The 26,711-nt window shown below is 54.5% G+C and overlaps 1 protein-coding gene across 6 annotated transcripts; it reads right to left on the bottom strand.

The window, feature by feature from the left end:
• LOC132672758 (solute carrier family 2, facilitated glucose transporter member 5-like) lies at positions 1-26,478 on the bottom strand. Of its 6 annotated transcripts, none has more exons than XM_060625103.3 (13): positions 26,323-26,478; positions 21,145-21,232; positions 13,181-13,279; positions 12,493-12,653; positions 9,898-10,022; positions 5,461-5,613; positions 3,169-3,294; positions 2,888-3,075; positions 2,687-2,797; positions 2,109-2,210; positions 1,442-1,517; positions 839-966; positions 1-732 (listed from the first exon to the last, which is right to left on the bottom strand). In XM_060625103.3, exons 2-13 carry the CDS (start codon positions 21,172-21,174, stop codon positions 529-531), a joined length of 1,503 nt encoding a protein of 500 aa, XP_060481086.1. In that variant the 5' UTR covers positions 21,175-21,232; positions 26,323-26,478; the 3' UTR covers positions 1-528. The 6 variants fall into 6 exon arrangements, with proteins under 6 accessions (XP_060481086.1, XP_060481085.1, XP_060481087.1 ...); XM_060625102.3 differs by lacking the exon at positions 26,323-26,478 and adding an exon at positions 21,327-21,679; XM_060625104.3 differs by lacking the exons at positions 3,169-3,294; positions 26,323-26,478 and adding an exon at positions 21,327-21,679.
• Positions 26,479-26,711: the final 233 nt, after the last annotated feature.

Raw genomic sequence — 26,711 nt, 5'->3', positions numbered from 1 at the left:
TTGGTAAAAGGGATCATATGTGTTTTATTGAGCATTCAGAGGCAATGCCATTCACTGCCCTTCAGCAATATAATCCGGAATTAACAAGCTCCGACTCCATTGAAGTCTCCATAGGGACCTGCTTCGCAGCTTCTCAGACATCACACTTTCCAGGACTGGTGTTTCTGGAGACGGATCGGGCAAGAGGAAGAATTCCCCTGAACGCAGGCCTCCGGTCCCCAGAAGACCCACGGATTTCAGAAGAGGTGTTTCTCTGGCCGGATGTGATTCTTTCCATCCCGCCACCACACTAATGATTTTTGTCGTGAGAGCCGGCGTTATCAGGACCTGACGGCTAGCCCAGCGCGGCGAGGGGCGCCTGCCCCCCGTGACTCGGGGTTGACGGCGGTCATCTGGAGACAGACGGCACAGCCCCGGTGCCTTCCACCCCGGACGGCGCCTGGTCCCGCACGTTCACGGCTATTGGCTGGGACAAAAGCCCGGGAGGGAAGCCGGCGCAGACCCGCTCAGCAGGCTCCTTCCCTCGAGTTACTGCCCCCGAGTAGAGGGTGGAAATTCCTCCAGTTCCTCTTTTTCCGGGCGCACCTCTGACACCTTATTCATCTTGGTGAAAATCTGATTGATCTCTATGAAGGTCTTGGCCTTGGTCTCGGGGACCACCAGGAAGGTGTAGATGGTCGTGAGAAGACAGATCACGCCGAAAATGACGAAGCTGTAGGCTCCGAGGCCCACCTGTGGGAAGGGCAAGTGGGGCTCACCTTCTCCAGAAGCTTCTCCCTTCACCGCGTGAGGATTTTGTGCAGGGGGCAGGGGGGGAGGCAGGGCGGCTGGCACTCACTTGGACGAACGGGAAGATCAAGCCCACCGTGAAGTTGGAGAGCCAGTGCACGCTGCCCCCCACCATGAAGGCGGCCGGCCGGGAGGACTGCAGGAAGGTCTCCGTGATGAGCACCGCGGGGACGGGGCCTTGGGGGGCAGAGGGGGAAGGAGGAGGAGCTGTCTCCTCTGGAAGCAGGCAAGCCCGCCAAGGGTCCCGGAGGCCCTGCCGTGCGCGGGGCGCCCGAGGCATCCGGCCCGAGGAGCGGGGTGTCTCCGGGACTCCTGGGCTGGCGGAGAAGCAGCGCGAGAAGGCCAACGGCAAGAATATGGCACCGCAGGTGACATCCTGTGATGTCCCTAAAAGGGGCCCGGGACCACCGCAAGGCTCTCTATGCCAATCGCACGGGGTAGCCTGTTTCAACCCACACGGCGAAGGCCGCTTTAGCACCGTCACTCTAATAACCCTCTGAGCAAACCCCTGCGCGACAGGAAGGCAGGGGGAGAGGCCATTCTGGGGCTGCATGAGGCCTCCAAGGAGCCTCTCCAGGGGACCCAAGCCAGAAGTTTCTGGTTCAGGAAAGGAGGAGACAAAACCAGGGAGAGCCAGCTCTAGGGAACATACTGGGCCCAAGGGCGTGTCCCACGACGTAGGCGATGATGCAGGCGATGCTGACGTAAGGCATCCAGGATATCGTGTCCTGTGGGGAGAGGACATTGGATCACACCTGGCAGGGCAGAGACGACCTGGGTGGGGCATCTTGGTCCCCAGGGGCTGTGGCCGGGCCGGGCAAGGAGGGCACCTGGCTCCCCAGCAGGCCGTGCCACCCGGATGCATCTGGGAAATCGGCCGGAAGTGGGCAGCGGGCTACTTAAAATCTTTTTTTTTTTTTTTTTTAACATTTATTCATTTTTGAGAGAGAGAGAGAGAAAGAGAGACAGAGCATGAGCGGGGTAGGAGCAGAGAGAAAGAGACAGACACAGACTCCGAAGCAGGCTCCAGGCTCCGAGCTGTCAGCACAGAGCCTGACGTGGGGCTCGAACCCATAGACCGCGAGATCATGACCCGAGCCGAAGTCGGACACCCAACCGACTGAGCCACCCAGGCGCCCCGGCAGTGGGCTACTTAGACGTGGAGGCTCCCAGGGGGGCCCAGGGGGCAGATGGTCCCCAGGCGTCTGATTCATCGTAGTTGCGAAAAGATCATGTTGGTCACTTTCCTTACCATGCGAGTGAGGGCTCAGCGGACGGACAGGGCTCTCCAGCCGCCACCACACCCCCCCCTTCCTCACCTGCAAGGCCAGGGCCACCGTCAGCACGCAACAGGCCGTGAAGCAGACGGAGAAACCCAGAAGGAGCAGGAACCTTCGCCCCAAGAGCTCCACCACGAACACCTGCAGGGGAGGGGGCGGAGGGCAAGCAGGGAGGCTCAGCAACCCCGCTAGACAGGAGGCCGCACCCCTGCTAGAGCCGCCTGCGCAGGAAGTCCTCCGCCCGTCTCCCAAACCCCCCTTCCGAAGGGGCAGCTGTGTGCCCGCCTGCCCGTGTGTCTGCCCCCCAGCAGGCCACCACCCTGCCCAGTCCAGGGCACAGGTAGTAACCACACATGGGACAGATTGGGGAAGAGCCACCTCACACGGCGGAAGCTTCCAGAGTGGAGGGCAGGGGGTCTCCATCTTGGGGGCGGGCACAGGCTGCCCCCCTCGCCCCCTCCGAGAGACAGGCTGTCATCTGACAAGTGGCCCGGAGATGAGGAGACCAAGAGGCACGTCACCACCTCAGATCTGGCTCTTTCCTCAGCTAGGAACCCCCCCCCCCAACACACACACACTCAAGATGCCCTCGTCCTTGGTGGCTGTCGGGGACTCACGGCACAGACGGTCATCAGCACGTTGACGGCCCCGGTGCCCACTGTCACGTACTGGACGTCATTCTCCTTCACCCCCGCGCTCAGGTAGATCTGGTCCGCGTAGTAGTAGATCTGGAAGGCACCCCAGAGGCTGGCGGGGTGCTCGGGGCCCCCTGTGTGACGACAGAGCCCCGCCCAGCCCCCCCCCCCCGGCCCCCATACCGCGTTCACCCCCGACAGCTGCTGGCCGCCCATGAGGACGATGACGGAGATGACCTGCCACCGCAGGGACCTCGTGCGGAAGAGCTTCAGCACGGAGACGAAGCCCACGGCCCTCTCGGCCTCGTCCTCCTGCCGGATCTCCTCCATCTCAGGGCCCACGTCGTCCCAGCCACGTAGCCTCTTCAGCGCTAAGGGAGGGGAGCAGGGGGCGGGCTCAGGGGACCCCAACTTCCCGGAGCAGAGACGCCGTGGCCTCCGCCCCCTGCACGGTGGAGCCTTACCGGTTTGGGCAGCTACCTCGTCCTTCTTCTGAATCAGCAGGTACCGGGGGCTCTCGGGGAAAAAGGGTAATAGTAGGAGCTGGAGAGCCGCGGGGACCCCGGTCACCCCGAGGAGGATCGGCCAGCCTGCAAGGAGGCCAGTGCCCAGGTGAGAGCTGCCTTCGCCCCTCCCCAGCCCCTCCCGCCCCGGAGCCCGGCCGGCCGCCCTGTCCCCTGACTCGACACAGAGCTGACGACACCCCACACCGTCCCGTGCTCTGACACAGCGCCCTGAATATGCGGGGCCACCAGGACGCCTGGTCCGGCAGGGTCGGAGCGGCACTGGTCACAGACACGGAAGCCGCAAGCAATGCCACGTCCACAGCACAGAGGGGCCACAGAAGCCACGGCGTAGCCATACGATAGAAGTCTGTACAAACCACGGCGGGAGCCCATCCCCGAAACTCAGTGTCCGGTGCAACGATCTACGCAATGGGGTCCAACTGGATGAAGTCCAGGAGCGGAAAATTAACTCTATCTTTGCAAAAGGTGGTAAAAAAAAAAAAAAAAAAAAAAAAAAAACCATGGGGGGCGGGGGCGGTGCAAGGATGCGATGATGGTAACCGTCAGCACGGTGGCCCCCTGTGGGGGTGGGAAGGCCAGGGCTGAGGGCCGCAGCAGGCCTCCCCCTTCCCCTGCGGACTCTTAACCCAGTGTAATACAGGCGTGGACTCCGACCTAAGGCGATGGCCCCGTCACCCCCAGGGGGTCTCACTCCTGATGTGGGAGAGGAATAAACAAAGAAGAGCCTCCTGTGTAGACATCATCTTTTCCAGGTCTTGTTTCGGCCTCTGACGCTTCCTCCTAAGAACACACGCCATGCGATGAGTTCAACTTCTGCCCTGCCCACCGCTCTGCCGGCTGGATCCTCTTTTTCCTGATCTCCTCCCCTCCCTTGACTCCAAATCCAGGGCCCGGCTAATCCCGGACCCTGTTTCCATCTGCTTTCCGAGAAGACCGGGACACCCGTTCTCAACCTCTGCTCCATGACCGCCTGCCTCCTGTGCCAACGTTCTCTTGTGGGCTTCCTTCCTTCCTTGTTCTCTGAGCATCTAGCAGTATGCACGTGCCAGGAGTTGAGCTGGAGAATAAGGCCAAGCCCCGCCCTCCACACTGTGTCCAGAGGAAGGACACCGATGACAAAATGGTCTCCATAGAGGATGGAGGGACAAATGAAACCCACACATTTGCGGTTCCTGAACGTGGCAGGGAGATTCCACAGGTGTGCCCCGTCTGCCCACGTCTGGAAGGCTGGTCCTACTCCCTCCGTCGGGCCTGCTCTGAGGCCCCCCTCGCTGGGCACACCAGAGAGCACTTCACCGACACCGGGGCTCTGAGGCTGCCCTGGGTCCTGCGGGTGTATAGGTGACATCACTGGGAGACAGGAACTTAGCCCCTGCCCTGGTCCCCGCTCCTTACGAGGGTGATTGGAAGGAAGACAGTGGTCGTTTCATGTGGAGCCCGGCCCAAGCCACCTGGATTTGTGTCCTAATGAGACCTTGGACCTGGTGTCCAACCTCTCTATGCCTCAGGTTCTGCATCTGGAAAACGGGTATAATGATAACACCTGCCTTACAGGACTATTTGGAGGATTAAATGGACTTCATCGAAAGACTTGGTGCCTGGCCCACCGTAAGCACTTTGTATGTTTTGGCTGGTGTTACCATTAATGGGGATTGCGAGACCAGAAGGGGGAGGTCATGCAGAAGCAGTGACAGTTACCAGTCACCATGCACTTATGGTGTGCTGGGCCCGGGCTCCCGAGGAAAGTGGGGAGGCTCCAGAGTCAGGGTCTAGAAGGGGTACCGGCCCTGAGACTCACCATTTTACCCCTAGGGGGCTCCCTCTTTCCTGGTCTACAGAGTAGGACCGGCACAGGACCCCCCACCCTCCCAACCAGGCAGCAGCATGCTGGGAGGCTCGAGTGAGGCCTCAAGCACACTGGCGGTGGTCATTACCATGCCTCGGGCCCCTCGCTTGGCCACCACGCAAGCCAAGAGAAAGTCAGACAAAGACACTTCCTGCTCACGCTAAAGCCCCCTCCTCTGTGTCCTAGGAGGGACTGGAAAATATTAGCCACATGGGCCCCACCACCTTGTTCGGGGCCTGTTCTTTGCAAATACCACACCAACACCATGGGGCCAGGGCAGTGAGCCAAGGACACTTGCCTGGACACGACTGGAGAGGAAAGAGCAGCCCACAGAAACGTCCAGGCAGAAAGAGAGATGTGGTCCAGAGGCATCTTGAGCTTACCTTCTTCGCTCGCGAGGAGGCTCCGAAGGCCGAAGATCTGAGCCACGAGGATGCCGATGGTGATGAAGAGCTGAGGCACCACCCCGAGGCCCCCCCTCAGGTTTTTAGGGGCCAGCTCTCCCAGGTACATAGGGACAACATTAGAAGACAGACCTGGCAGGATTGAAGTGAAAACACCGTCAGGAAACATTAGTCTGACCGGGACAGGCTCTGTCTTCAAACACATTCATTTTTTTTTTTAATGTTTGTTTCTGAGTATGAGCAGGGGAGGGACAGAGAGAGAGAGAGAGAAGGAGGCACAGAATCTGAAGCAGGCTCCAGGCTCTGAGCTGTCAGCACAGAGCCCAACGCGGGGCTTGAAGCCACAACCCATGAAATCATGAGCTGAGCTGAAATCAAGAGTCAGACGTTTACCAGACTGAGCCAGCTGGGCCCCCCGATCTTTCCTCCTAACTGGCTTAGTCCCAGGGAGGAAAAGCCCGGGTGTGGTCTGGCACCCTCTCCTCTCTGGCTCCTTAGGGGAATCTGTTAACACAAGGCCAAGGACCCCTGCCCAGCAGCTTCACCTTCTGAGAAGGTATGTTACATAATAAACTGATGCACAGAGATGCCCACAGACGTTGAAGCACACGTTCTAGCTATCAGTAAGCATTACACACTGACACGTCATGGAAAAACTACAACCCGGGATTTCTGCAATACCTATGCTATTTCTAAACCCCCAATACTTAAACTTTTAAGTTTTCTCATCTTTCCGGAATCTGACCCTCTTAAAGGCAGAACCTAATTTTATAGGCTCCAAAGCACTTTCATATATATTGTCCCATTTAATTCTCCCAAAAGCCCGAGAGACTGAGAATCTTGGACAAAGGTCAGGTGGGTCATTGCTGGGATTGTACCGACTCACGCTGGGGCTCAGAGGGACGGGGGTCTGAGAAGGCTCCGGCCACAGGGAGGCCACGGGAACAGTGTGGGGCGCTTGGAGGTTAAGAGCTGCTGGTAACAGGAGGGTATTTGATGACATCCAGTTAGGAGGGAAACTTCTGAGAGCCAAGCATTGAAGCTTTGTGATTCTGCCCAAAGATACCTGCTTAGTGTTTTAAAAGAGGTTCGCTGTTCACCAATTCTTTCCAGTTGTCACAGCAATATCAGCCCTTAGAAGTCTGGTGGGAGGGGTGGGGGGGAGACCCCGAAGGCCTAGTGCCCACAGGGCTGGGAAGAAGCAGGGGCCCTTGAGGGGCAGGCTCCATGGTCACCACTCAGGGGTCAGGGGGCAGGGGACGCTTCTCAGCGGCAAGTTCTTTTTCACTTGACCAGGGACAAAATTGAAAAGGCAAACCTCAGAAGGTTTGTGAGAGACGGGGTCCCCTTCCTGCCGGTGGGAAGCAATCTCTAACCTGTCTTAAAAGTGGCTCCACTGGTGGGGCGCCTGCGTGGCTCAGTCGGTTAAACATCTGACTTCGGCTCAGGTCACGGTCTCACTGCTCATGGGTTCAAGCCCCACAGGGGGCTCTGTGCTGACAGCTCGGAGCCTGCGGGGGATTCTCTCTTTCTCCCTCTCTCTCTCTTTGCCCCTCGCTGATCCCTCAGGCCCTCTCTCATAAATAAATAAACAGACAAACTCCACCAGGCAACACCAGCCTCTATGTTCTGACAGAGTCAGAGAAAGCAGCTTTTACATTTGAAATTCCTTCCATGAAAGCAGTTGGTCTTCTGGCCACACAAGTTGACTAAAAGCCAGTGAACTCTGTCTCAAGTCCTGCTCACGTCTGTTCCTGCGCCCCCCTTCTCGCCACACTCCCTTTGGGGGACCAGCTGCTCCCTTATTTTTTAGGGTGTCTGAGCAGCAGCTGCCGACTCACACACCGTCCTGAATTTCTCAGGAACCGTGCGCAAGAATTCACTGCGAATGGATTATGACTCCGTCGCTTCTCCAAGGGGGATCTGAGGACCTAGGAAACTCCCGACACCTTTTCAGGGGGCCTCTGAGGTCAAAACCATCTTCCAACAATCCTGAGATACTGCCCTGTATAGTGCCCACACGGTGGAGTGTTCCAGAGGCTCCCCGCCGTGTGAGGTCACGGCCAGCAGAACACAGAAGCAGGTCTGAGAAGCCAGCCGTCTTCTATGAGGCGGGACATTAAAGAGCTTTGCAAACCCGTGAAGCAATGCCACCCTTCTCGCTGAAACTCTTTGTTTCAGAATATACGCCTATTTTCACAGAGACGTGTGACGGGCTTATTGTTGCCGTTTAGATGAATTAAACGAACATTTCTTGGCTGCAATTTGTAAATGGTAGATATTGGCCAATACAACCCACACGAGCAAAAGCTCTTCGGGGCCCTCAATAATTTTAAGAGTGTAAAAAGGTCCTGAGGCAGCAACTCTTTCTGCCCATGGGTCCTGTCCCTGTGCTATAATAAAAACACCTAAGAGAAAGAGAGGGAGGGGGAGGGAAAGGAAAGAAGAAAGAAAGAAAGAAAGAAAGAAAGAAAGAAAGAAAGAAAGAAAAGAAAAGAAAAGAAAAGAAAAGAAAAGAAAAGAAAAAAAAGAAAAGAAAAGAAGATCCTGAGGCCAAAAAGTTTGAGAACCACGGACTTAGAAGTAATGCTTAAGAGTAAAGGTTGGGGTTTTGGTGATTTGTTAACTATTGGAGCCTAATATCTCCCTGTGGGAACCATCTCTGGGGTGCTGGACGGTCAAGAGAAAAGTGCCTGCCTGCACCTGTCCACTGCCGGTGACTTCCAGGAATCGTTTGTTTTTTCTTTCTTTCCTTTTTTAAAATGTATTTATTTTGAGAGCGTGAGAGAGAGGGAATCCCAGGCAGCCTCTGCTGACAGTGCAGACCCTGACGCTAGGGCTCAAACTCACGAACCGTGAGATCATGACCACGATCGTGAGCCGAAGTCAAGAGTTGGACGCTGAACTGAGCCAGCCAGGCGCCCCGGAATCGTCTATTCTTTATTAGCAGAGCCCCGCTGCAGGGGGAGGCGGGAGGCGGGAGCAGGGCCAGACCAAGGCGGCAGAGACCCATCCAGGCACTCTCAGGGAAAGCAGTAGGGCGACGCTTGCCATGGGGCCCATCATTCCCTCCGGGACATGACCTCTTCTCTCTTCAGGGAGGCTGATTTCCTCTTTTGTCCCCCAGCCTCGCAATTCCTTGCCATTTCCCCCGACACCGGGCTCCTCGCCCTCTCCCCCACCGCCCAGGAGGGCCAGCTGAGGGGTTTGCGGACATCAGGCCAAATCATCCGCTCATCCCGTCCCCGTGTTTGGAGGCAGAAAACGAGAGTTGGTTGCCAATGCCAGGGCCGGGTGCAGGGTTGCTTGACGAGGCGCCCAGGATGCAGCCCTTTGGGGGCGCCCGCCCTGAAGGTGCACGGCCCCCGAGGGCGGGTGTCCCACTTGCCCCCTCCAGCCCTGGGAAACACAGTCTACAAAAGAATGCCACGTGGGGGGAAGGCCACAGGCGTGGCTTTAACCACATCTTTTCGGTCGGAAGGAATCACGGGGGAGTTTTCTACGACCACCAGAGTGCGGCCCGGGGGGCCATAGCTCTGGAGGGTTTGCAAAGCAGCTCCGGGGGTTACGAGACCAGAGACTCAGGCGAGTGAGTGTTACCCTCTTCAGCAGGTGGACCCTAGAGGAATAGGTGAAAAGAACCCCTAAAAATCCTTCTGCAAACTTCACGTTCCCTCTAGAAGGTGACAGGTTGCTATCATTAACTCTTCTTGGGCGGAGGGATTCCTACATTAGATTGTTTCTCATGCGTTTTTGACCACGACCCACGGTAAAAATGGGGAGACACGTTTAACGTTGCAACCTGGTTCTCACCCACGTATACGGATAAGTCACCGAAACAAGTTTCTGAAGACCACCCTTGCCCCTACTGCACACGACACGGTCTACACTCTGCCTAGAAAAAGAAAATGCTGGGGCACCTGGGTGGCTCCGTCCGTCAAGCATCTGACTGGTGGTTTCGGCTCAGGTCATGATCTCACGGTTTGTGAGTTCGAGCCCCGCTTCGGGCAGGAGCCCCTCCCCCTCCCCCAAATAAATAAATAAACTTAAAAAGAGAAAAAGAAAAGGAAAAGCTGCTCACTAATCAGGGGCACCACCCACTCACTGGCCCCACCTATAGCTGGGAAAACACGGAGATAGGAAAGGAAAGGAAAGGAAAGGAAAGGAAAGGAAAGGAAGTGCCCTTGCGAACAGGACTCTGGATTTCTGTCTTTCACAGAACAGCTCTCTTTGCAGGAAGCATCACAGCGAAGCTCGGTCCCTTGACTGCATCTGAGAAGCGTCGGGACAGAGGAACAGCTCGTGTCTGTGTGCTTCAGCGGTTCCAGAACGATCCAGACCCCGGAGTCTGCCCCCGCCTCCCCCTCCTCCTCGATTATCCTGAATGACAGAGGCGTCGCACGTAGCACCATTTACCTGCACATATTCCCACCAAAAGTCTGGACAAAATGATCATCTCGAAAGACCCGGCGACCTTGCTGCACCCCATTAAGACGGCAGGCACTATGGAAAAGATGTTGTTGAAGAGCAAGGTCCCTTTCCTGCCGAGGACAAAATCTCAGTTAGTTTGGGTTAAGGGTTCAGCTGTTGTCTTTGCAGATGTTCGCCAAGGGTCTGCCCGGCTACAGCAGTGGCCTTTGCTGCTGTTTGACGCTGTGATGGAGACCGATGGAGGTCAAGTGCACAGCCTGCGGCGGGAACATTCTTTGTGGGAGCCAACGGCAATGACCACAGTGCAGAGCACGTCAGCGGTGGGGAGCAGAGGAAGAGGGCCGCCTGCTACGATACGCTGACGGGTTCCGGAAACCATACACTCGCATGATTCTAGTGTAATCCTGCGGCCCAGATCAGGGAATGACATTAGAAGGATCGCATAGGCCAACCCCACTTAGACCACATAGAGGGAGAAGTCCTAAACGAAATAGTAGCAGATCGAATTCAACAGCATATATGCGAATCTTTCAATGTTAAAACGCCACACCAGATAAAACGCCAGATCTCCCTGCGAAACACAGAATTGTAACATTATTTTTAGAACTATAGAAGGCTATCCGTGGGACTCCAGGTAGGGAAGGCCGTCTTCAGGCGCAAAAGTCAAGAACCGTAACCGAGAGTTAAATCTGACCACTCGAACGTGTGAAAAAGATACTATGGATATGATTAAAAATAAAGCAACAGATTAAGATACTTGCCTGAAATAACAGTTACTCGGGACATGCAGGGGGGTGAAATTTCCTCCCAGCTGTATAATCTTGGGTAAATTACAGCATCTCTCTGTGCCTTGTTTTCTCATTTTGAAAAAGGAGATGATGGGGCTTTTGTAGGGATTAGGGGAATTAATAACCCTGAAGTCAACCCATCAGTCAACAGTTAGTTGCTACGGCTATTTCAGGAACAGGTTCTTCAGAAAACCACATTCATCACATTCTTTTTTTTTTTTTTTTAATGTTTATTTTTTAGAGAGATAGAGTGCGAGCAGGGGAGGGGCAGAGAGAGAGGGAGACACAGAATCCGAAGCAGGCTCCAGGCTCCAAGCTGTCAGCCCAGAGCCCGACGCGGGGCTCGAACTCACGAACCAAGAGGTCATGACCTGAGCCCAAGTCAGATGCTCAACTGACTGAGCCCCCCAGGCGCCCCAAAAACTTATCACATTCCAAAGCAGAAAGCTGGACAAGTGACTGTCCGTTGCCTCCGTGGACCAAAACGGTAAGTCCTTCACTCAGAGGAGACTTGTCCTGCAGATCTGTGACCTCATTTGATGTCCTGGTCCCCGGGGCCCCTAGGGAGAACTGTTGAGTTCAACACCAACCTTCCAGGAAGGCCTTAGGATCTTAGATTCCCAAACCAGAGGTTGTATGTTGCTAGTTTCAGACTCTTTTTGAAAAATACTGGAGAAGGCACTGGGTTCTGGCCTTGATTCTCAACCTAGCAAGATCTGTGGTGAGAAGAGATCTTACCTGGCCGGCGTCTGTGTGCTCAGGGAAAGGGCTGGTGGGGAGGAGCTCTTTAATAGTGTTCATAACAAGGCCTCTCTCTCATGCCCATGGAATTTACACAAGGGGGTGTGATGTCTTAAGGACCTTTTTTTGGAATCAACTACGGAACGAGAATCTCTAATGTTTCTGGAACTGGGGGCAAAGATACAAGCTCAGCCCTTGACATCCAGAACACTCACGGTGAGAGGTGTCCTGGGTCTACAGGATTTCACAGTCGAGTGCCTGACATTAATCTCAGCCATTTCAGGGTTTTACAGGCATTTAATTTGGACCCAATTTAGCCTATTACTTGATCCCGAGGTGAAAGAACAGAGTAGTGAGTTTGTGTTAGTTTGGGAGGCAGGGCTTAAGAACACTTATGATCTACATCAGGATTGACACCTTGGCCATATTATCTGGTGTTTGACTCTTTTAAAGGCAAATAAAAAAGGGGGCGGGGGGGATGCCTGGGTGGTTCAGTCGGTAAGCGTCTGACCCTTGGTTTTGGCTCAGGTCACGATCTCACGATCTGTGAGTTCGAGCCCCGCGTCCGTGCTGACAGCACGGAGCCTGCTTGGGATTCTCTTTCTCCCTCTCTCTCTCTCTGCCCCTCCTCCGCTCCCACTCACGTACACCCTCTCTTTCAAAGTAAATAAACTTTTAAAAAATCTTTAAAAAAATAAAATAAAGGCAAAAACAAAAAACAAACGAAGAGGGCAGAACTTGTTTTTGGTTTCTGGTAAGGAAAAGACCCGTAGGGCAAGAGAACAGAGAGAGGGAGTTCTGACCTCCCAAGCACTTTCTGCTCTTTCTGGGTCTGCCCCGGGATTCTGACACCCATCGCTCCCACTTGTCGCTCTGAGACCCTGCTGCGTCCCCAGGTCAACATCTGGTCTTCTTAAGACCATGTGAGACATCAGCAATCATCACAGCGGTTAGTACCTAGTTTTACAAACAGACGATTTCAGCTTGAGGCCTGCGTTTTAAACCGATGGGGTCTGGGAGCTACAGGAGTTGGAAATGCACCTTTCCTTACCTGCCAAAGTTATTCACCAGGGGGCCGACCATGAGGGACCCGACGAAGCCTCCGAAGGGAAACATGGACACGGAAACAGACCACAGCAACGTCAAGGCAAACTCCTCCATGTAGTCATTGTTCCGCTCATAGTAGGTCTTGTTGTAAAACGTTTTCATGAACTGCAGAACAAAAGCAGAGCAGAGCGCCCGTGTGCCTGGACCCGGCTTTGCAGACGGAAGCGCCTACGCGGTCAGGCTGCCCGCTGGATGACCGGGGCCCAAGACGCCAACACCAGTCGGGGGAAGAAAGGGAGTAGGGACCAAGCAATTAGCAGGGGCGCCCGCGGGGAGGGCTGTCCGGGCCTCCGATGTGCACGCGGCCCAGGATGTTGTTAACTCCAGTCCTCCGGTCCTTTGCATGACCCCTGACCCTCCAGACTCGTCTGGGGAGCACGAGGCCGCAGAAGACCAGAGCCCCCAGCCGCACCCCCGAGGCCAACCCCGGGGCACCCAGCCAGGCCTGGCGCTCCATGAGAAGCCGAGGCCGGGGCCGGGTTCATCCCCAAGGCCCTGGGCCGTGCGTCCCTGTTACCTGAAGACCCACTGTGTGCACCAGTGTGCACTCACTACCACCTTGGTGGCTGCTCCAAAAGCCCCTCCCGTTTACAGGGGGTGGGGGGCGTGTCTCATGCACCCCAACGACCTACCTGGGCAGGGGAGTTAATGACGGCCACGTTGTACCCATACTGGAAGGATGACCCAAAGGCAGCAATCAGCGTCGCCAGGCCAAGCACAAGCGTCAGCCTCTGCGGGAGGAGAGACCCTGACTTAGGTCACAGAAAGCAGCTGCGGTTCATGAGAACCCCTACTTTACCCTGAAGTCTTCTAGAAGGACGGGAGAGAATCCGAAGATCCTGAGTCTTTCGAGGGCGCCCTGTGCCTACTCTCTACTATCTAACCTGGCAGAAAAGCTTCCCTCCAGGTTCCTGGGAGGCTCAGTTGGTTAAGGGTCTGACGTTGGCTCAGGCTCACGTGAGTTCGGGCCCCGCGTCGGGCTCTGCGCTGACGGTGCGGGGCCTGCTTGGGATTCTCGCTCTCTCTGCCCCTCCCCTGCCAGTGCTTTCTCTCTCTCTCTCTCTCTCAAAATAAATAAATAACCTTAAAAAAAAAAAAGATTCCCTCAACCCCAACACTTAGGGCCAGGTAATTCTTTGCCCTGGGGGGCTGTCCTATATGCACTGGAGGGCCATCCCTCCCCTACCTGCGACAACCCAGAGTTCTCCAGGCACTATATATGTCCCACTGATTGGCCGGAAGGGGGTGGGGGGATGAGAATCGCTAGGTCAGAAAGACCCGGAAGGGTCATTTCCTCCAACACTGTAATGTCTGAATTGTTTCCTTAACATTCCTGACATGTGGCTGTATTTGCTGACCGTAGCAAATGCACTCAGTACTGCCTTAAACACAAAGTCCCCTAAATATCGGGGAGGAGAGAAAGGGAAAAAAAATTTTTTTAATGTTTATTTACTTTTGAAAGAGAGAGAGAGAGAGAGAGACACACGAAGGGATGAGTGGGGGAGGGGCAGAGAGAGGGAGACCTAGAATCTGAAAGAGGCTCCAGGCTGTCAGCACAGAGTCCGACACAGGGCTTGAACTCATGAACCGAGAGATCATGACCTGAGCCGAATTCGGACGCTTACCCGACTGAGCCACCCGGGTGCCCCAGAATGGGAAAGTTTTCATCGTTTATTTAGGGCCTCTGATTAACTTCCTTTAGCCTTTGGACTTTTGCTGTAACAGATGAAAGGCAGGGTGAAAAAATATATACATTTTTAAGTTTACTTATTTATTTTGAGAGAGACAGAAGGAGAGAGAGAGAGAGAGAGAGAGAATCCCAAGCAGGCTCTACGCTGTCAGCACAGAGCCCGATGTGGGGTTTGAGGTCACAAAAAGGTGAGACCGTGACCTGAGCTGAAATCGACCGCTGACGCTTAACCGACTGAGCCACCCAGGCACCCGGGGAAAACATTTAAATACAGATTTCTGGGGCCTCTCCCACACATGCATTCTGTGCTAACAATTCCCCTTTCACCCACGAGGAAACTGAATACGCACAGAAGGCAATCTTTTCGACGACCAGAGGAAGGTCATTAGCAAAGTCATGGAAAGCCAGAGAAAACTCGAAGTGAAAAAAGCTTTTCTCTTGGAATCTACAGGTTTCTTCTCGCACGTGTCCACTGCCGCTTTCCAGCTTCATCGCTACAGTCTTCAGTTTCCTCAGCTTCCAAAGGAGGGTCATAACACTCCCTCAGAGCCGTCGCAAGGTGTAATTACGAGAGCGGTTAGCCGTGGAGGTGAATCCACTGACTGGGGCCTGGATGGGGCTCTCGGAGGCGGCCGCTGAAGCACCTTCACGCACGTATTCCCACGGAGGCCCAGTCCAGGGGACACGTGCCCTCCCCGCCACCGGCAGGGCAGGGCCTCAGGTCTTCCTCTGGGTGGCCTCCCCGCCTAATCCAAAGAGGGTACCAGCTCTGCAGAGGGGTAAGTGAGGACCAGGGCAGGCAGAGAGCCGGTGGTCACTCCTGCCTTGTTGTGGTGCTCTGGGGAGCCCGAGCTGGTTAGCCCTCTGCACAGCAGGAGCCCCCAATAAATGAAACCTCACCCTCCTCCTCCCCCCACCAAATGGATTGAGGAATGGCTAATTCAGGAGCGCCTGGGTGGCTCAGTCCGTTAAGCACCTGACTCGATTTTGGCTCAGGCCGGGGTCTCAGGGACTATGGGATTGAGGTCTGCCAGCGCGGAGCCTGTGTGGGATTCTCTGTCTCTCCCTCTCTCTCTGCCCCCTCCCCTGCTCACTCGCGCCCTCTAATAAACATTTTAAAAGACGGTTAATTCAGCAGAAAGTTTCCGGTAAGCCAGGTAAGAGCCATGGGCTCTGGTTTCCAGTCTCCCTTAGTCCCCACCATCCCCCGGAGCCGGCGTGGGGCACAGGTGACAAAAGTGGGGGCGATGGCACCCAGGAGAGAAAGCGGGTTCCAGGGCTTCTGCCGCGCTGTCCTGTGACTTCTAAAGGCAGGGGGTGCGCAAGTAGGCACATGCACGCGCAACCCCCCCACCGGAGACGCAGGACAGAGCGCTCTGGGCACTCACTCACTTCAACATGTGGAGCATCCAGACAGGGTTCTAAGTGCTGGGGATACAGTGGAGAACAAAACAAAGACCACTCCCCTATGACTGTTCTATTGTTTGATTTTGTGGCAGGGAGGGAGGAAGGGAGGAAGGAAGGAAGAAGAGAAAGAAAGAAAGGGGGGGGAAGGAGGGAGGAAGGGAGGGAGGAAGGAACGGAGGGAGGGAGAAAGGGAGGGAGGGAGGAAGAAGAGAAGGAAAGACAGGGAGGGAGGAAGGAAGGGAGGGAGGAAGGGAGTGAGGGAGGAAGGGAGGGAAGGAGGAAGGAAGGAAGAAGAGAAAGAAAGAAAGGGAGGAAGGGAGGGAGGGAGGAAGAAGAGAAAGAAAGGGAGGGAGGGAGGGAGGGAGGGAGGAGGAGAGAAGGAAGGAGAAAATTGATAAACAGTTTTCCTCTTTAATTCTCTTCCAGGTAAACGATGAACTAGAAACACAACAGGCTTCCCTCATTCTGCCAAGTGAACTCTCGGCCACTTCCCACCTCGATGGGTCCTACGGTCTGGAGTCCTTGGCCAAGCGCTGCCGGGGGGCTGGCTGGTGCCCCAGAATGGGGGATGCTGGCGGGCACCGTGGACAGTCTGCGGCCCGACTGCCTCCGTGGGGTCCCAGTGAACGTGACCAGGAGGAACGCGGGTCGCAGATAGAATCTCTAAGCACAGAGCCTACAGTTTAACATCTAAGGTCCATCTTCCTCCTCGAGTTCAAGACGCGGCCACATTCTACAGACCCGTACGGGTCAAGGGGTTCCCCTCTGCGGAAACAGCAAAGCCATTCCGGGAGGTTCTCACTGACCTTGCCGGTCCGAATGCCTTCGTTCGTTAAACAAAGTGGTTGACAGCTGACCGTAGTCCAGGTGCCACGCCAGTCTGGTGAGCAGATCAGCTGCCCTCCAACACCAGGGTCCAATGCGGAAGGCAGACGTTTAAAAAAATACATAATAGGGGCCCCCGGGTGGCTCAGTGGGTTGAGTGCCCGACTCTCGATTTAGGCTCAGGCCATGATCCCACGGTTGTGGGATCGAGCCCCGCGTCGGGCTCTGTGCTGACGTGCAGTCTGCTTAAGATTCTCTCTCCCTCTGCCCCTCTCCTCTGCTCTCACTCTCTCTAAAATAAAAAAACTGGGGCACCTGGGTGACTCAGTTGGTAAAGCGTCCGACTTCGGCTCAGGTCATGATCTCATGGTTCCTGAGGTCGAGCCCTGCATAGGGCTCTGTGCTGATGGCTCAGAGCCCGGAGCCTGCTTCAGATTCTGTGTCTTCCTCTCTCTCTGCCCCTCCCCCACTAGCACACACGCAGGCGCTCTCTCTCTCTCTCTTTCTCTCTCAAAGATAAATAAACATTAAAAAAAAGTTAAAATAAAAAAATTTTTAAATAAATAAAATAAACTGGGGTGCCCGAGTGGCTCATTTGGCTAAGTGTCCGACTCTTTTTAAAAAATAATTTTTAATCTTTCTTTATTTTTGAGAGAGAGAGAGAGAGCGTGAGTGGGGGAGGGACAGAGAGAGAGGAAGCCACAGAATCCGAAGCAGGCTCCAGGCTCCGAGCTGTCAGCACAGAGCCCGACGTGGGGCTTGAACTCATGAACTGCAAGATCATGACCTGAGCCGAAGTCGGACGCTCAACCGACTGAGCCACCCGGGCGTCCCACGTGTCTAACACTTAGTTTCAGCACAGGTCATGGTCTCATGGTTCATGGGATTGAGCCCCACAGGGGGCTTTGCACGAGTGGGTGCAGAACCTGATTGGGATGCTCTTTCTGTCTCCCTTTCTCCACCCCTCCCCCACTGGCATTCATTCTCTCTCTCTCTCAAAATAAACACTTTTCTAAAAAGGAAAAAATAAAAATACAAAAGTACATAATAATTGAATAATTTAAATGAACTGTAACTTTACCATACTAAGTGTAACTGTAGTGAGCTCTACAAAGAAAAAAAAACACAGCGCCCCCTCCCTAGTCTCAGCAAAGGGACTATATTTAAAGGCGTGGAAAAGAAAGCCAGGGTTTAAGCTTTCTTTCTTCTTCTTTTTTACTTTCCAGGAGGGAGGGAAAAAAAAAAAGACTTAGCACTGGGTTAGATTAGGGCATGAGGGAGAGCAAAGGATTCCAGGTCCCCCAGCAGCCTGTAAAAATGACGCATGGCCCGGTGGCCTTCAGACATGAGCCGGGGGGTTGGGGGGGGGGGTTCTCCTCAGAGGCCAAGGGGAGCCATGACTCAGCTCTGCTTTCTGGAGAAATCCCACATTCCTCACGCCCATAGTGAGCTGGCTTCCTGTTCCATAATGCTGAGTACCTTTTTGAGACTTAATAAAGTAGCCACCTTCGAGGCCGGTCCTCCCGGGGCACAGTGTCATTCAAGGCCACTGAGAAAGGGAGCCCTGCCCAAACGGGGTCCCTTGGGGATTTCCTTCCAAGATCCGTTCAGTAATCTCTGTTAGAACGCAAGCATCTCCAGAAAAGTTAGCTCCTATGAATTATTAACTCTTTGAGCCACTTTCTCACACTCCTGATCCCAAAGTTCAAACAGAAAGTGGGGCTTCGGTGGTGAGGGGACAGAGGAGAGGTGCCTTGTCCTGTGGCTGTGGTGGTTTAGAGCACAGTGGGGGCAGCCCGAGAGCCTGGGATCATCAGGTCCTGTGCTCCCGCGGCTGGCCGTGTGGCCTCGGGCCGGTCACTGAACTTCTGTGTCTCAGCTCCTTCACCTGTAAAATGGGGACAATGATACTCCCTCCCGCATAGGACTGAGGTGAAGAATGAAGGAGTTCTAAGGAAATGAGTTCTAAGAAAACCACGTGGAGCCCCGCCTGGCTGGTAGAAAGTGCCACCCACAGGTTTGCTATCATTATTATGAACAATGATAGACCCAGAGGGAAGTTCCTATGATGCTAGATGTGTTGTTGATGGAGGCACGTGCCCACAAGGATGTGTTTACAGGGCGCCTGGGAAGTTCAGTCAGTTAGGTGTCTGACTCTTGAGATCAGCTCGGGTCATGGTCTCATGGATGGTGAGTTCGAGCCCAACACTGGGCTCTGTGCTTACAGCATGGAGCTTGCTTGGGATTCTCTCCCTCTGTCTCTCTCTGTCTCTCTCTCTGTCTCTCTCAGCCCCTCTCCCCCATGTGCTTGCTCTGTCTCTCTCAAAAATAGATAAATAAACTTCGGGCACTTGGGTGGCTCAGTCAGTTAAGCTTCCGACTTCAGCTCAGGTCACGATCTCACGGTTCGTGAGTTCGAGCCCCACGTCAGGCTCTCTGCTGTCTGCATGGAGCCTGCTTTGGATCCTCTCTCTCTCTCTCTCTCTATCAAAAATAACATTAAAAATATTTTTAAACTATTAAAATAAATTAAATAAATAAATAAACTTAAAAAAAAAAAAAAAGAAAGGACACGTTTTCCGTTTCTAAAACACTTGGCATATTTTTTTTCCTTATCTATTTGTTCCCCCCTCCAGGCCAAGAGTACTTTTTCTGTGCAGAAAGTCCTTGATGCACATTGGTCAGATTCTGGTTTTTTCTCTTTACATATGAGGAACCCAAAGGCCACTGAGGTCATGGTCACACAGCCAATGGGGGGGGGGCGGGGTACAGAAAGCTGTACCCCGCCCCCCACCCCCCAGCTCAGTCCGCACAGCGCCAGCTTTCTGCAGGCTTCCCCGGGCTCCTGAATCCCCCCTGGACTTCACTTAAAGATCTGCGGGTTCTTGCAAGCAGCCATCAGGATTCTCAGGAAACCCAGCACGCGTCCTGGCTTTTGTCCAAAGGGTCAGGTCTGCCCTCAGGCAGCCGGGAAGGGGACACTTTCATCCCCCCTGACACTGGAGGGGCTTCCTTCCTCCCAGGGGGCAGGTGGCTATAATCAGCCCCGACCTTTTGCATGTGACCGTTTTAACCATTTCCTTTCAAGATGGATTGCTGCTTTTCAGGGCCCACGATGCAGGGGCATTTCTGTTTTTCTGCAGCCTCACGTGGGGGGACCGTCAGGCAGTGCACCTCTCTTTGCGGAGAGGGCACAGATCACACCAGGGTCTCTCCTGACTCCCAAGCCCCTCCGGCCGTGTTCCCTCATAGCCCCTTTCCTATAAAATAGAGGGGCACCGCGCCTGAGAGGTCTAACACTTTCTTAGTTGCCCCGAGAGTCCACCAAGGTCCACGCGAAGGCACTCAGTAACCTCGAAAGCTCTCTCTCTCACGGGACAAGAGCACTCCTGGCATCTAACGAGTGGAGACCAGGGATGCTGCTGAAAATCCTGCCTTACGCAGGCCCGTCCCCCGTAGCACAGAATCATCCGGCGTCAAATGTCATTAGTGCCCTGCTCGAAAGGATGATCGAAAGCAATAACATTTATGGGGGAATCACTATGGGCCGGGTAATTTACATGCATTACCCCATTTCACTGTTCCCGCAGCCCTATGAGGTGGTATGGTTATTATCCCCATTTCGCAGATGAGAACACTGAGGCACGGAACAGCGAAATAACTTGCCCAAGTTCCCACAGCTAGAATAGGATGGAACGGGAATGAAACCATCTCCCGAACACGCTCGGAACCTACAAGCTTCAGGGCGTGCTCCTGACCTGCCTGTGGACACGGTCTTCCGTCCAGGACGGATTAAATAATAACTTGCACAAATATGTGCCTCTGCCTCCATAAATACAAGCAAATGCTGCTGTGATGAATAAGACACAAATCCTTTCAAAGCATTCATAATACATTCCTATTATCTTTCTGTCGTTATGCATTTTCGTCAATCGAGGAGGGAGTGGGGCGGTGCTGGGCTGGGGGGGGGGGGGGGTGGAACGAGGTCCAGAAAAATCTGTCTCTGAAACAAGGGAATCTCCACTGCAGATTTGAATTCGATTCGGGTCTTGCACGGTCTTTTCCGAGCCCACCTTCTTCCCACGCTGGCCCAGCCGTGCGACTTGCTGAAAAGCCCAGTGAAAACCTTCTGAAGCCCAAATCAAAAGAAATCCAAAATCAGGGCCGCCTGGGTGGCTCAGTCGGTCAAGCCTCTGACCAGCTCAGGTCACGATCTCGCAGTTCACGGGTTCGAGCCTCGCGTGGGGCTCTGTGCTGACAGCTCAGAGCCTGGAGCCTGCTTCGGATTCAGTGTTTCCCTCTCTCTCTGCCCCTCCCCTGCTCACGCGCTGTCTCAAAAATAAATAAACGTTTAAAAACAAAAAGCCACAAACCATGTACAAGGGCTTTTGCTGCTGGTTTCAGAATCCCTTCACCTCCAACTTTTAAGGGTAAGGCAGTTGGGACAAATTAACTCTTTGCGTCCCTTCCGTTTGGTGACGGGGGCTTTTCAAGGCTGTTCCAGTAGAACGATCCCCAAACAATCTCTAAACTGAAATGTCTCTAAAGCTGGCCGCTAGTCCCTGTGCAAGTGAACTCTGAGGGGCAGGTTCCCTCCAATGGTCCACCCCCCCTACCCCTCCAGCAACGCTGAGCAGACTGTTCTAAGCTCCTTCCGCGGGGGGCCCCGCTTACCCTTTCCTTCTTGGCCGGAACCTGCTCCATCCTGGCCCTGAAAGTGCGGCTTGCCCTTTACTTCCTTTCCGCCAGACTAACAAGTGCTCTGAATGGAGACAGAAACATTCTGGCTGTACTTTGGCCGCCAAGTCACAGCCAATAGCCTGTTTTTTTTTACTGCCAGCCCGACACAGAATAACCCTTTCAGGAGTCCCGACGTGCATCTTCTTTCCCCTTCTTTCTAAATTCAACGTCTGGGGTTTAGCTCAGCAAGACGGTGCCCCCCGCCCCCGCCTTCCCCGACGGCAGGCACAGCCTTCCCGACGGCGGTTCTTCCTCACTGCGCAAGTCTCCACCAGGAGGCTCGTGATGCGAGGCCGGCAGGGTTATTTCTGTCACAAGCACACGGAAAGCCACCGGCCCCACGCCACTCCCGGTCCCACGAGGGCAAGAGATCGGGTCACAGGAGGTTTCTCAGAAGCGGTCCCTGAAAGGAAGCCTGCCGCAAACCTCTCCGAGAGAGAGTCAGCTCCCGCTCGAATACCCAGGCCACGCTGGCTCAGAGGGTTTCGGTTCCTTTGTAAGGAACCGAGTGTGTATGATTCGAAGTGTGTATAATCATTACTGCTCTAAAGGCAGTAGATAGTCCGGATGCCTTTGTCTACAGGGCAGGGAAAGTGAGTCACAGCTGCTGCTGTGGGCCCTCCATGCGTGACCGAGGCCGCGGCCAGACCCCGTGCTCAGCACGGGTGCAGCTTCCGTGGAGCGAACCAGGACAAGGGGCCAAGATCCGGAGCCGAGTCCCACGTGGCCCGCAGGCTTTCGTGTTTGCAAGATATATTCCCCGTTTTATCTGCTGTGGGACAAATGCAGTGAATTCGGCCATTCCTTCCCCTGGTGCAGAAATCAAGTCAACCGGGAGGCCTCTGTGTGTTGGGCACTGTTCCTGCATCAGTAGCAAACTTGGGAATTGTGACCAGGGCTCCTGCATGCAGGAGACGGGGGGGGGGGGGGAGGGGGTGACTGGAGGGGCCTCCGTGTGTGTGGGTTGGGGGGGGTCCCTAAGCCCCCCTCACAAGGGAGGATTGGCCATTTCTTCCCCACAATTTCACGTCCTGTCCTTTCTTTCTGGATCATAGCCACGGTTTCCAAAGAAGGTTTGGCAAGACCAGAGGTTTCCAGTCATTTCAAAGAGTTTTGGAAAATTCTCCAGAGAAAATGCACCTTAGGTGGGGGGAAAGAGGAGGAAGGATGCAAGTTGTGCAAAGAAAGAAACGGGCCGCAGTTTGCAATCCTGGCTCCTGGTGAGGCCCAGCCGCCCCTTGCCCTCCTGCGCGCTGAGCAGCGGTGGCACGGAGGTCCCTGTGCGGCTCCTTGACCTGCCCAGGTCGAGCCTGGTTCCTGCGGGTCCCCGGGTTTTGTGGGCACAGTTGGGTGTCACCAACGCCCCAGCACGGCCTGCGGAGGGGCTAGTGGCCAGGCCGCCCTTCATCCAGACCCCCCCTTGGGCTCGAAGGCTCCAGGCAGGTGCTGTGTCTCTGAGTGGTCCTTCCCCGACCTAGGCCCAGCAGCCTGGGACCTCTGGTGGCCGTCTCGTTCCCCCCCGCCCCGCCATAGAGGGGCCCTGGGCTCCCAGGATCTGGGCACTCAGACAGGGGACTGGCCCAGGGGTCAGAGGCAGACCCCCCTGCCTCAGGCTGACTTGGGGTGTGTGGCCTAAACTGCCCGCCCTGCAAGTGGTCTTTGTGGTTTTCTGAACTCTGGGTGGGGGTGGGGAGCCTCACTCCCCCTGCCCAGCCCCGGTCTGGGACCAGGAGAGGAACCTGCCACTTGAAGCCTATTTTCGCCATGGGTTTAAAATGACAGTAATGAGCAACACTGATTAATCCATTGTGTATAGATATTTCCCAGAAAATACGTGTTTTGAAACTACCTCGAAGGAGAGCTAAGGAATCACATTTTAAGGGAAAGGGGACAGTTGCAGGGCCATAGTGGGTACTGGTGGGGCCTCTGACTCTCTCCCCCATCGTCCCTAAAGGTTGGTTCGTCACAGGGAAATTTATTAGGATTTTATCATTGAGGGAGAGAAGGACCCAAAGCCAATTTTCCTCTTTCTCAAGAAACAATGTGTATGTATTATTATTAGGTCTCCTCTGACCTCTCTCGACACAGAAAGTACTCGTCAAGGATTCGGGCCTCAGATCTCAGTTCCCAAATTATTCTTATTCACATAAAATGTAAATGTTAGCACACAATTTTTTTTTAATGTTTTTATTTATTTTTGAGACAGAGAGAGACAGACCATGAGCAGGGGAGGGACAGAGAGAGCGGGAGACACAGAATCCGAAGCAGGCTCCGGGCTCCGAGCTGGCAGCCCAGGGCCCGACGCGGGGCTCGAACCCACAAACTGTGAGATGGTGACCTGAGCTGAAAATGGATGCTCAACCGACCGAGCCACCCAGGCACCCCCGCCCTGTTATTTTTATGTACCACATAGAATGTGGGGTTCTTTGGGAACAGGTGTCAGCATCACAGCAGAGATGTCTGCGTGTGCCTCCGGGGGTACAAGACGAGGCCGTCTACCAGGTGTAGTGTGTATGGGGCTTGCTTCCTGGAGGGGCGGGAAGGGACCGGGTCGGGTCCGTGCCAGCTTTAGATAAGGAGTAACTAACAGGTAACCAGCATGGATCCAGCCATCCAGGTGTTCCTTGGCTTTGCACAGGGCATTCTCGGTGCCGTGAGGGGAGGTGGGAGGGTGGTCCAGTCTGTTCACACAAGACTTCGAGCCCCGGGCCCAGGGGGGCCAACCGCCGCCACCCGTCACCTCTGCACCGTGGGTGGGAGGTGGAGGGAGAAAACTTACCCGGATCCAAGTTACCTTTCTCGCTCCTTAAGCCAATTCTGAGTTCTGATATGGAAGCTGGCTCAAGATGCTATCAGGTGTCCCCAGGGCGGGGAGGCTGCCCATCACACTCGGACACGCCTGGTGAATAAACTTGAGACTTTACAAGGTTCCTATGCGTTCTTTCCAAGAACAGAATTTGACCTTGCTTATCAGAGCTCACGTGCACAAAGGGGTGTGTCCCCCAAGAATCACGGGCAGAAAGCGTGAAAGCCAGGTCCCGAGACTCCTCACGGACCCAAGTGGCTTCTCTTGCGTGTACGTTACCGTAGGTAGACAACTCTTGATTTTGGGGGTGTTTTTGTGTGTTTTTGTCTTTTGGGTTTTATTTTCTGGTTTTTGTTTTTTGTTTTAGCTTGTTTTTAACGGTCATAAAAAAAATAACAAAGTATCCCATTTAAAAAAAATACTTTATTTATTTTGAGAGAGGGAGAGAGAGAGAGAGAGAGAGACAGCGCACGTGGGCAAGGGGCAGAGAGAGGGAGACAGAGACTCCCATGCGGGCTCCACACCGTCAAGCACGGAGTCCGACTGGGGCTCGAACTCACGACACCGTGAGATCGTGACCTGAGCTGAAACCGAGAATCGAACACTTAACCACCCGAGCCAACTCGGTGCCCCCCCAATTTCCCAAAGTACACTCTTCGCAAGCCTCCAAGCCATCGCGCAACGTGAGAGGAGCCAGGCACAAAAAGGTACACGTTAAACAATTCTGCTGATTGGAGAAGCCCCGACTAGGTGAGTCCCTAGAGACAGAAAGCAGGTGGGTGGTTGCCAGGGGCTGGGGGGAGAGGGAAATGGAGAAGGACGGCTTAATGGGGGTGGGATCTCCTTTGCGGGTGGGGATTAAAATGTTTCAGACCTAGCTGGAGTCGTGGTGATACAACCCTGCGAACGCGCTAAGTGCCACTGAATCGTGCACTTTAAAAAGGTCCATTTGGGGGGCACCTGTGTGGCTCCGTAGGTTACACATCTGACTCTTGATTTCGGCTCAGGTCACGATCTCGCGGTCTGTGAGTTCGAGCCCCGCGTCGGGCTCTGTGCTGACAGCTCGGAGCCCGGAGCCTGCTTCGGATTCTGTGTCTCCCTCTCTGCCCCTCCCCAGCTCGTGTTCTGTCTCTCACTCTCTGTCAAAAATATATAAACATTAAAAAAAAAATTTTTTTTTTAATGTTAATTTATATCTGAGCCTACTTGGGACTCTCTGTCCCTCTCTCTGCCCCTCCCCGGCTTATGCACAGGCCCTCTCAAAAATAAATATTAAAAAGATAAATAAATAAAAGGTTAATTTTGTTATGTGAATTTCACTTTAATAAAAAGGGAATACTGAAATATCCTCTAATGATCTAACAGCTACCGTTTAGTGACCTCATGTTAATAAGGTTAAAGGATAACTTTCCCAAGAAAAAGTAAAAACCTACGACTCCTGTTCAGACAAAAAAATAAGCACGTGTTCAATATTTGAACCCGTTATTCAGGGGCCCAGGCAGAGGTTATAACTGGTTCTTAAGAGGATCCAGAAAAGCAGACACATTTATAGACCAGGCATGTTGAAAGGAATTTGCAAATGGATCTAAAGTGGCTTCTAGGGAGGGAAGGAAGTCAGGGAACCTCCCCCCTGCCAGCATTTGTTTGGGGGCCGTAGGGCAATTATTTTGTGTCAGCATCGTTATCAACAACTTGTAGAATCGTAAACTCCCAGGCAGTAGGAAGGGAAGAGCTCTGTGGAATCAGGAAGTGCGCTGTGATATCACCACTTTCCCTGCCCCCCCCCCCCCAGCTCATTTCCCCCTCCAGAGTTTGAGATCGGCCTTGGTGGGAGCATCGCAGGCATCGGCAAAGGCTATAAATCAACACCCCCCGCCCCCGCCCCGTCCAGTCCCCTCCGTTTGGACACTTACAGCACCTCCGTGGGATCTAGTACCATGTGACCCCCCAGGGCCAGAAAATGCATCTTGCAGCTCCCACCTGGGATCCTGAGGCACACGTTATGGAAGCCAGCAGCCCTACAGGGGGTGCCCGGCCACTCGAGGTCCCCTCGCAGCCCAACCGCGCGACCCCCAGCCCCCGCTCTGGAAGCCCCCGGAACCCGTCTCCTCCAGGCTTTGCTAGTTTATGGGCAGGGGACAGCCACACCTGCAGGCTCTCAGGCCCCACCCCAGAGCCCCAGGTGGTTCTGCCCTCCAGAACATCAGAGAAGCACTGCTCTTCGGATAACCAGCCCGGAGGCTTCCCGCATCCGGCCAGGGCAGAGTCACCCTCTGGCCTTGCACGCGCGTCCCCGGGGCTCTTACCTCGTGAGGCCACTCGGCCAACTTCAGACAGCACTGGGCACCTTGCCGTGACTCCCCACCCTTGTGTCCTTGCCTTCTGCTTTTCCTCTGGGGCTGGTGACAGGCTGCAGGGAGGTCTGCTCGCTGGTATTTGGTTGTCCCCAGTGCAGGGATCAGCCGATCCTGTCCCGTCCACCAGGAACAAGAAGGAAAGCTATAGAAGGGATTCGCGGAAGGGAGGGTCTGTTCCGATCTCCGGCCGGATAGTCTTGAGGAGTTCTCAAATGCTCGCTGAATAGGGGCCGCCCACCATTCCTTCCCCCCAGGGCACCTCCGTCGGTTGACTCTTGATCTTGCTCAGGCCTTGATCCTGGGGTCATGGGATCGAGCCCCCCGCACCCCCCCTCACC

The sequence above is a fragment of the Panthera onca genome, chromosome C1 (genome assembly GCF_046562875.1).
Source record: "Panthera onca isolate mPanOnc1 chromosome C1, mPanOnc1 haplotype 2, whole genome shotgun sequence".
Classification (NCBI taxonomy): domain Eukaryota; kingdom Metazoa; phylum Chordata; class Mammalia; order Carnivora; family Felidae; genus Panthera; species Panthera onca.
The sequence above is the reverse complement of the archived record's forward strand: the minus strand, read 5'-3'. Positions and strand labels throughout refer to the sequence as shown.